Here is an 11,009-nt window from a genome sequence, read left to right as displayed (position 1 = left end):
ATGATGGGAATGGGAAGAGACGAGTATGGAGAAGGAATGGAAGGGCTCATGTTCTAAAGCATACCACATCATCAAATGTCAAACATATGGAGGCAGTGTTAAGGCATGGGCATGTGTGGTTGGTAACAAGATGAATTCTGAAGTGTATAGAGCTATACTTTATGCTCAGATTCAGTCAAATGCTGCAAAACTGATAGGACGGCGCTTCACAGTACATATGGATAATGACCCAAATCATGCTGTGAAGCATTCTTACAGCAAAGAAATTAAATGTTCTTAAATGGCCGATGACCTCAATGCAACCGAGCATGCTTTTCACTTACTGAAGACAAAAGTAAAGGCAGAAAGACCCACAAACAAGCAGCAACTGAAGGCAGCTGCAATAAAGGCCTGGCAAAGCATCTCAAGGAAAGAAACTCAGCATTTGGTGATGTCCCTGGGTTCCAGACATCAAGCAGTCATTGACTGCAAAGGATTTGTATCCAAGTATTAAAAATAATCCTAATATTTATGATTGTTAGTTTGTCCAATTGCTTTTGAGCCTGTAAAAATGGAGGGACTCTGCAAAAAATGGCTATAATTCCTAAATGGTTAATGCAATTTTTTTTAAACTCCTTGAATTAAAGCTGAAAGTCCACACTTCAATCACATCTTGATTGCTTCATTTCAAATCCATTGTGGTGGTGTACAGAGGCAAAATTGCAAATATTGAGCCACTGTCCAAATACTTGTGGACGTGACTTTAGCTATGTATCTAAATGATTTTAAAATGACCTCTGTTGTGAAAAAGTAGATACCCTAAATGACTTGCCAAAAAAATCAGAATCAGAATGACTTTATTTACCAAATGTATGTGTATACAGGACTTTAATTTAGCAAATCAGCACAAAAAAAATATAACGTGCAATAAGCATGTAAACATACAGAGGAACAGACCAACAAAGAGTGCCTCACAATCCTGTACAATAAATAATACATATAAAACAAAATCCACATACACAATAACACAAAAAAAATACACTACAGGTGAAGTCAGGGTCAGTTCTGCTTATACATACATATTAGTTATTTGTTGTGGATGGTTTGTTAACCAACCGGAAGAAGAGCGACCTGGGAAAAAAGCTGTTGGAAAAAAAAAACTGTTCAAATGTCATGTGGTACTGGTTCTTATAGAGTGGTACTGTTTACCTGAGGGGAGTTTATGAAACAAATAGTTCCCCGCGTGTGTTCAGTCCAGGGAAATTTTCTCAGCTGCTTTTTGGCCCTGATGTCATGCAGCTTCTGTCTCAACAGCTGCTGATGGCCAGTCAGCCTTTCTGTAGTGTGCAAAATTCACTGCAATCTGGTCTTTAAACTGGAGAACACTGAGCTGAACCGCACACTTATTGATGAGTTTTCCTGATTATGGTTTTTGTTTTTATTTCCCATTTGAGGTCTTTGGAGATGCTGGTTCTTAGGAATTTGAATGACTCCACCTCACTGACTGCATGGTTGTTGATTTCCAGGGTTTGATGGGGAGTTGTGTTCTTATGAAAATCAATCACCATCTTCACTGTTTTTTTTTGTGTATTGAGCTCCAGGTTGTTCTCAGTACACCATTAAGCCAGATGGGCCAGTTCTGTCCTACAGGCAGCCTCATACAATATGCCAGTGAGGTGTATTTTAGTTGTGTCAACCCATCAAAACTGTTAATTGTTGGGATCCCTCAGAGACAGGGGTTGGCCTCAGAAAGAAACCTAAGTTGCATCCAGTGGCATTCTTTAAGAAATTTTCCCCTGCCGAAAGGAATTATGACATTGGCAATAGGGAGCTACTCACAGTTAAACTGGCTTTAGATGAATGGAGACACCCTACACCCCTTCCTAAACGTCATAAAACCCGGAATATCTGAAAACAGCAAAATGGCTAAACTCCTGCCAAGCACGTTGGAGATTGTTCTTTGCCAGATTCCAGTTCAGCATTTCGTATAGACGTGGCCTCAAGAATGTCAAAACAGCACCGAGCATGTCTATAATTTGCATAGTTAAAAAGCTTGATTTTGGTTTGATTTTGGTTGACCATTACATGCAGTTTCAGTGATGCTCAGCAAGGTTCACGTGCTGCATTTTGTGCAACCTTTAAAAAGTTTAAACTTTTTTAGACTTTTTTTAAAACTTATGTTAAGGCCATGATTGTGATACATGGTATAATTAAGTTTTTAGGTTCCCCTTCCTCATGGCAAACAAACATGTGGACAGTCTTATATTGGACAAGATGGCATTATTTGCATTTTTATAATTTCAAAAATTATTTAAAATACTATTCTTATAATAATTATATTGTGTTTAAATGAAAGTTTTTTTCTCTAATTGCTTGAATTATTATGCATTTATTGCAGATTTTATGCAATAATTCTGAAGTTGAATGTTATTGTACTACTAACTGTTACTAAGTGTAATTACCATCAGCTAGTTGATCCATGTGAATGTATGTACAATCCCTAAAACAGCTGTCACTTGTCCCACATTACAGTTTGAACTGGAATGATTTAATATTAAAAAGGTGAGCATGCTAAAAAAAAAAAAAAAAAGGGACATAGATGGTGCTCAAAGATTGTCTCCTTTGTTGTCTGTAACTATTTCACCCTCCTATACTGAAAAAGAGTTAATTGAATTTACTTAATAATTCAAATGTGTACATTGGTTCCATGTGAATGAATTAAGCTGTATTAACACAATTTGTTCTCGTATAGCCAACATGATTCGATCATGTATATTCAAAGCCTTGAAATAAAATCAAACCCTGTGAAGTCACCTGAGCACAGGATCAAACCCAGTACTCTGGGGTTGTGAGATGGCAACATGACCTGCTGTGCTGTCTTTTCTTCCTGTCAGCACCAACATCCTCACAATATTTTATAACATAATTGCTAATACAACAAAATGATGCTACATGAATTGATCACACTCACTCTACATTATTCAAACTAGTAGATTAGATACTTGTTTAAATTAAATTTAGTATAAGCAATGAAATTACATTTTGCTGAGAAACTAAATATTTTAATGTAAACTATATTTAATATTTTCTCTTAAACCTGATCGACCACATATTCCCTTTTTCCAGTGTAGTCAGGGTAGATCGGGAGCAGGTTTTCCACTCATCTGAGGGATTTCATTGGTTTTTCCTTGAATGAGTGACAAAATATCTTCAAGACATGCTATCAAACAGACAGTGCAAAGTGACCTGAATTAAGAACCTTCATAGACATTATATGCTGAATATTTAAACTGATTTTGATCAAACTTTTACAGAAATAACACAATTTAACAACAAACTTAGCATTTTCTATAAGTTTGAGCTTGATTAGAGCATAACAGGAGTGTGGAACATTTCACCAAAAGAAAGTGGGAAGATACCCTATGGGACTATTTGAGCTTGCCTATGCTACCTTTTGTGTTTAACTCACAAAGGCTGCTGATTGCATCAGACAGTCTGAACAGTGTAATTGAGACTCCAGAGATCCAGTCACATCCACTCCCACCTTCTTAGCTTCACCATTCTCTATCATGACCATGCTGGCTACCCTCCCACAATGCACTCTTCCTGCTGCAATCTCCTGTAATACTTTCAGAGCCACCAAGCACAGCTCTCTTTGTTGCCTGGCAACCAGATACACTACAGCATCAGTAGAGATGGCGTGAGACTCAGTAGTATACACACACACACACACACACACAAATGTAACTGGATCTCTAGCTGTGTCAGTTACAATTACACAACAATGACAGACTGTGTTATAGCCGGGTAAGCAATGGGAAAACTGATTCCCCCTCCCCCCCATAAAGCCTGCTTGCTAACAAAAGTGTGTGCAGCAGGGAGAACTTACAACTTTTGCACAAAGGAAAAAGATCTGCTGTGATAATGTTTGTTAAAGATTGCCTACATTATTGCTCCTCTTTGCACCATGCAGTTTGTGCATCCAATGGTGTGTCAAGGGGAGAAGCTAATTGATTTCTTCTCAGGGGAGTGAGTTTCATCATGCATTGTTTTTAAACCCCTCTCTTAGACACACTCTTCTTACAGGGTTACTAAATTCTCTGACAAAAACAAGAAACCATATTAATACAAAATACAGAAGGCAGTTTCTCAAAATAGCCAAAAATATAGAGTGTAGAAACAGAAACATTTTGTATCCTCATCACTTAAAAACAACGGCCTCTACCATATATGCCACCTACATTTATGGTAAGATAGCTGTCACATTGTCATTTTCATTACTAGTCTATAAGGCACTGTAAAGAATATATGTAGACTTGTTAACAGACTTGAGCTTGAAAACTGTGTGCACAACACAGCAGAGTTGTTAACAGAACCAGTCCAGGGTTTCAGTTAAGCTTAGAAAGTCTTCCTGGAATATGCTTATTTAGGTAGGGTGCTTTGGTGATAGATCAAAAACTTATCTCTGTGAGATCGCATCAAACAATATCCAATGGCCTGCTCTGTTTCCAAAATTCTCCTCTGGAAACGGTCCCTATCCCGAGCATGCTCCTCCCATGGCCCCTTACGGCACGCTTGAAGAGCAAACGACCAGGCTCTCATCTTGTGAATTTGTACAACTGGAGAGAATTTCACCTGAAAAAGGAGACATAATATACACAGTCAGCATTTAGTTCAAAAAGTAAAAAAAATAAAAAAAATATTCAACCCATTGTAGGGCTGTGAATATATTACATAACTAATTCAAGTACTTGTACTATACATCAGTTTTGACAGTACACAACTTGTGTGCTTGCAACAAGCTAACATTAACTATCTATGAAAGGCTGCTGCAGAACAGACCTGTTAAAACTGTAGATTATTTGAGCCAAACAAATTAAATCAAGATCAATCATGTCAAATCGTTTTCCACATTTAATGTGATATTGCAACCAACAATATTAAAGTGAAACAACATTTAGAAACATTTTAGGAAAAAAAAAGGAAAAAAAACTTACAATAACCTGGCTGAATAAGTGTGCACACCCTTTTATAATGGGGCATGTGACTGGGCTCAGAATTAACAGAGTTTGAATTAATTGAGAATTAATTGAGTTTGAATCATATTCAAATCATATTCAAGTGAAGCTGTCTGATTAACCCCAAATAAAGATCAACTGTTTCTTTAGGACTTTTTTGACATTACTTGCATGTACAGAATCTCATTGATAGGAACATGATAAATACTTTTTTAAGTCTGAATGTCCAAGCAGTCACATAACCCATTATAAAAGAGTGTGCACACTTATACAACCAGGTTATTGTAAGGTTTTCTTTTCTTTTTCTTTTTTTTTCCCGAATGAAATGTTTCAATATGTTTGTCACTTGAATTTTATTTGTTTAGTATATCACATTAAAGGTGGCAAAAAATATGACATGATTTATCTTGGTATTATTTTTTACATCACAAAAACCTGCAATTTTAAAAGGGGTATGTAGACTTTTTATATTTGCTGTACCTCCATATGCTACAGTCATTAAGCAAACAGAAAAACCAAACAAAAATGGTAACCTATGCCATTATTTATTTGTATAAATTTACTTCATGCAGCTGTATAAAGATTCCTCTAATTCCACTACTAAATATATTAAGCATCACTGTTATAAATAAATGGATGTTTATACTATAATGATGATGATGATGGTGATTATTATTATTATTATTAGTTATTATTATTATTAGTAGTAGTATAATTATAATTATTATTATTACCTGTTTCACAGTAGAAATTTTCTTTGTCATGGTGGCATCAACAGTCTTATTTTTGGGCCTTTTCCAGGGCACTTTAGCTGGCTTCTCCACACACAACTGAGGACACCGGTGACTGACAACTTGCCTTTGCATCAAAAATGGCTTGGGAAATCTAGTGCTTTTGGGGTCTCTGGATGTTTTAGGGCTTTTCTCATGGGAGTCTGTAAATGCATGTGAACTGTTGAGAGGAGCTCTAAAATTCAATGGGTGATAAGGGTCGTCATCCCGAGACAGAGACTTCCACAATGCCTCCTCTTCGTCTTCCGAGTTGACAGTTCCAGTGTTTCCTTGCTCACTAGAATCTGAGCAACAGGACACACTAGATGGTGTTGATGTGAATTCATTTCTTTGCTGACTTGATCCTGTTTGTGTTCTCTGTCTATTAGCAACTGCACTGGACATACATGCTGTGAAGTGCAGTGGGTGGTATGGATCGTTGGAACACCTAAGAAGATCCCAGAGCCCATCGCTATCCTCTCGCTCCCTATCTATGGAGGAACTGTCTGAGCTGCCCCAGCTGAACTCGCTATCTGAACTTTGACTTTTGAACTTTAACCTTGAAAAATTACATTCCAATCCTGTACAACAATCATTCTGTTTCTGAACATCCTTCTCATAAAGACTCGATACACATTCTTCATCTACTCTACTCTCTAAGCCTGTATGAAAATTCCAGTCAAATCTGTGCTTCCAGCCAAACTGCTCTCCTACACACACATCTTCATTATCATTGAGACACTCAGTTGCACAGGATACTAAATTGTCCACCAGTGAGCAGCAGAGATCATCATTCACAAGACTGGATAGAACAGACCTGGAATGTGAGTTTAGGTTGAAAGGATCCTTGTTAAACCTTGACAGAGGACTCGGACCTGCCACTACAACATTCTTGTTGCTTTCAAACAGTGATGACAGGAGAAAACCTTCGGTATCTCCATGGCCATTCGTCATGTGTTGAATATGTTCTCCTGTGTCATCTGTGATGCGCAGGTGAACTTCAAACCTGAACATCTGGAAAACTTAGCAACAAACAAAAGAGCTTTAAATGGTAACACTTTATTCTAAGGAACACATATTAGGGGTTTATTAAGATTTTGTTCTTTGTTCAGTAAAGTCCAAATTAGATACTTGTAAACAGTTTTTAAACAGTATTTACTATGAATTACACTTTACTTATAAACACTTGTATTGGTTCTAATAGAGGATCTGTTGTGTGAAAATGACTAATAAATGCATTAATATGTGTGATAATGTATTAAATGCCACTGTTATGCAAGCTGCTGAGGATAAATTAATCAGATAAATTCACATCTTATTGGTGTATAATTGGCAAATGTTATACCTTTAGGTTCTAGATGGTGTGAAGTGACTTCTGCAGACTACTGAAGGCACTACTGTGTCCCATATTCTAGTATTCATACACATTTCAGTATTACTTATTTCAACCCCTGTTTAATAAAGGCTTTATATTGTTAGTTTTCATCAGAGGTAAACTAATTATATTTGGTTTTATGCAAGATACTGGACTAGTATTCAACCTTTTTTTTTTGCTAGGATGCAAACTGACTTATTGAAAATTTGTTTAGTGCTGTTTTGCTTCTAATTAATGATAACTAAAACTCTACTTTATAAAATTGAACACATATTGTAGTATTACTGACTTAATCAGCTATTATAAGCTCTTAAAATGATAAACTGTAGGTCACTTGATGCTACCTGGAATCCACAGGTGTAGTGCACTATATATTTCAAGTTATACAATAATACGAGGTGCCTAATAAGACCTTAATTAACACTTAATATATATACCTTGTCTGTTACTGGACTGAGAAATATTTGAGGTGTCCTGTTTCTTAACAAACTTTGTCTACTGTTCCAGAAATTACCCAACCATTAGATAATAGCTTACTTATGCAGTAATTTCTTATTTTCTCAAGGATATATTATGTAGATTGGAATTTAAACATTTAATAAACAATTAAATATTTTACTGGTACTGGTGGAATTAAGAACCAAGGAAGAGACAGACAAAAACAAATTCAACAGCATAGCTAGTTATCTATCTATCTATCTATATATCTATCTATCTGCCCATCTTTCTCTGTCTGTCTATCTTTACATAATATTTACTATACAAAGTTTTGAAACAGAACCTACCTGCCATTAAGCTGCAACAGATGACTTGAAGCATTAAGCGGACGTTTTCCCATAGTACTGTCAGGATCTGTCTGGTCCACGGTAAAAGCGCCATGCCGCTGTGGCTGACGCGCTGCATCGCGCTTCGCTCTCTCGCATTTCCACACACGCTTTCCATCTTCTCCACACAGCACGCAGCGAAAAATGGTCAGGTGTTCTGATAATCCTCCCTGGCGGAGCTTTCCTCACAGCACCTTGTCATTTGGTTTTGAAACTTTAAAAAACACATTTTCTCTCTCGAGAACAAAATGCTAATAACTCCGAATATATCAAGCCATGGTTTTAAAGTGTTGTCCGTAATGACTTTAACAGCTTTATAAATCGGTCACTTACAACAGTCATCACTTGATTCGACCACAGTGTTGTCATACATGTTGAAATATTTCCTTGATTTGCAGCTAACCACGCCCATAAACTACCAGAAATGGTCTGGTAGTATGATGCTTGCCAGTCCAAAGTCATCTTCATCATACAATGACATCTGGTACGTAACCAGTAGGCTACGTAACCATGAAAGGCAACACAACGTAAAAGAACATTTAGAAAAAAAATTTGATTATCTTTGTTATTTCTCTACAGTTTGTACATGGTTTATGAGAACATACAAAAATGCTGAACTTAAAGAGACAACTTAAAATTCGACTTTAAAAAAGAGCCGAATTTAAATAAAAAGAAGTAAACTTTAAATAAAAAGAGGCAATTTTAAATCAAAAAGAGGCAACTTTTTAAAAAGAAGTCAATTTTAGATAAAAAGAAGTTAACCTTAAAAAAGTCAACCTTAAATTAAAAGAAGTCTACTAATCACAGAGCCTGACTCCTACACAGAGCCATCTTCTACAGACTCAGGTTCCAGCACCTCGAGCTCCACCTCATCTGATTCATCCTCCTTTACAGTGCCTTGCAAAAGTATTCACCCCCCTTTGCCTTTTTCCTATTTTGTTGCATTACAACCTGGAATTTAAACAGATTGATTTTCAAATGATTTACATTTGATTTACACAACATGCTTACAATTTCTGAGATGCAAAATATTTTTTATTGTGAAGCAAACAAAAAATAAGACCAAAAAACAGAAAACTTGGGTGTGCATAACTATTCACCCCCTCAAAGTTAATACTTTGTAGAGCCACTGTTTGCAGCAATTACAGCTGCAAGTCTCTTTGGATATGTCTGTATGAGCTTAGCACATCTAGCCATTGGGATTTTTGCCCATTCTTCCAGGCAAAACTGCTCCAACTCTTTGAAGTTGGATGGGTTCCGCTGGTGTACAGCAGTCTTTAAGTCAGACCACAGATTCTCTATTGGATTGAGATCTGGGCTTTGACTGGGCCATCCCAACACATTCAAATGTTTCTCCCTAAACCAATTGAGTGTTGCTTTAGCAGTGTGTTTAGGGTCATTGTCCTGCTGGAAGGTGAACCTCCTTCCCAGTCTCATCTCTTGGGCAGACTGAAACAGGTTTTCTTCAAGAATTGCCCTGTATTTAGCACCATCCATCATGCCTTCCATTCTGACCAGTTTCAGAGTACCTGCTGATGAAAAACACCCCCCACAGCATGATACTGCCACCACCATGCTTCACTGTGGGGATGGTGTTCTGGGGGTGATGAGAGGTGTTGGGTTTGTGCCAGACATAATGTTTTCTTTTATGGCCCAAAAGTTCAATTTTAGTCTCATCTGACCACAGTACCTTCTTCCAGACGTTTGGGGAGTCTCCCACGTGTCTTTTGGCAAACTCAAGACGTTCTTCCTTGTTTTTTTCTTTAAGCAAGGGCTTTCTTTCAAGGGCACTCTTCCATAAAGCCCAGCTCTGTGGAGTGTACGGCTAATAGTGGTTCCTATGGACAGACACTCCAGTCTTTGCTGTGAAGCTCTCCAGCTCCTTCAGGGTTATTGTTGGTCTTTTGGATGCATCCCGAATTAATGCCCTCCTTATTCGGTCTGTGACTTTTGGTGGGCGGCCCTCTCTTGGCAAGTTTACTGTGGTGCCATATTCCTTCCACTTTGCTATGGCGGATTTAATGGTGCTTCGTGCAAAATTTTGGCCCTGACCTCTTTGGAGAGCTCCTTGGTCTTCATCGTGCTGCTTGCTTGATGCTGCCTTTTGCTCAATGGTGTTGCAGACTCTGGGGCTTTTCAGAGCAGGTATATATGTAAGCTGAGATAATGTGACACTTAGACTGCAGACAGGTGGACTTAATTTAACTAATTATGTGACTTCTTGAGTTAACTGGTAGCACCAGAACTTATTTAGGAGCTTCATAGCAAAAGGGGTGAATACAAATGCACACACCAATTTTTTATTTAAAAAATTTTTTTGAAATGAGTTTTTTATTTAATTTCACTTCATCAACTTGGAGTATTTTGCATAGATCCACATAAAAGCCAAAATTTAAATTCCAGGTTGTAATGCAACAAAATAGGAAAAAGGGGGGTGAATACTTTTGCAAGGCACTGTACCTCAGCTGAAAAGTGTAAGGAAAGGAAAGGGAAGAACAAGAAAGAGAAGAAAAGAAAAGTGCAAAAGAAGAATAAGAAGAGGAGTAAAAAGGAGAAAATAATTTGTCAAAAAGGTAAATAAAAGGTTTAACATTCATACATGTTATCCATTTTATTTAGACTGTAGAGCACTTTGAGATAATCAGCATGCTCTAAATGTAGTATTTGGATGAATACATTGATGTTTGGGTTGGTGAGGAGCAGGAATGACTGCTTGTTTAAGGCAATTAAAATGTACTTCTTAAAATTCATAACAATTTAATTTAAACAGGATTGGAAGGATAGCATCTCCCAGCTAACAAGTGGCAGTAATGTAAATTGTTACCACATTTTTAAGTTACTGGGCAAAACATTTTTTTACAGTGTAGGCATTGTTGTTAGCATTACTTTTTGTTAAAAACATTTATATATTTATATATATATATATATATATATATATATATATATATATATATATAAATATAAAACAAACTCTTTGTTTTATATGTTTTGATAAATGAACAAGTATTTTCTTTCTCTCTTTGAATTTTGGTTTGTTTTCTCC

At 36.8% G+C, this 11,009-nt stretch overlaps 1 protein-coding gene across 1 annotated transcript; it reads right to left on the bottom strand.

The window, feature by feature from the left end:
- Window positions 1-819: 819 nt before the first annotated feature.
- On the bottom strand, window positions 820-8,440 carry ppp1r15b (protein phosphatase 1, regulatory subunit 15B). Its single transcript, XM_026935710.3, has 3 exons — window positions 7,928-8,440; window positions 5,732-6,789; window positions 820-4,614 (listed from the first exon to the last, which is right to left on the bottom strand). Exons 1-3 carry the CDS (start codon window positions 8,082-8,084, stop codon window positions 4,402-4,404), a joined length of 1,428 nt encoding a protein of 475 aa, XP_026791511.1. The 5' UTR covers window positions 8,085-8,440; the 3' UTR covers window positions 820-4,401.
- Between the last annotated feature and the right edge of the window lie 2,569 nt (window positions 8,441-11,009).

This window comes from Pangasianodon hypophthalmus, chromosome 6 (assembly GCF_027358585.1).
Source record: "Pangasianodon hypophthalmus isolate fPanHyp1 chromosome 6, fPanHyp1.pri, whole genome shotgun sequence".
Lineage (NCBI taxonomy): Eukaryota > Metazoa > Chordata > Actinopteri > Siluriformes > Pangasiidae > Pangasianodon > Pangasianodon hypophthalmus.
This window is presented reverse-complemented; position numbering and strand designations above follow the sequence as displayed.

Excerpts from the sequence above, each read along its gene's own strand:
- ppp1r15b (XM_026935710.3), bottom strand. The coding sequence starts at position 8,084 with ATGGAAAGCGTGTGTGGAAATGCGAGAGAGCGAAGCGCGATGCAGCGC. Across the intron at positions 6,790-7,927 it reads CTGTTGCAGCTTAATGGCAG|TTTTCCAGATGTTCAGGTTT; the intron begins GTAGGTTCTGTT and ends TTTGTTGCTAAG. Across the intron at positions 4,615-5,731 it reads AAATTTCTACTGTGAAACAG|GTGAAATTCTCTCCAGTTGT; the intron begins GTAATAATAATA and ends CTCCTTTTTCAG.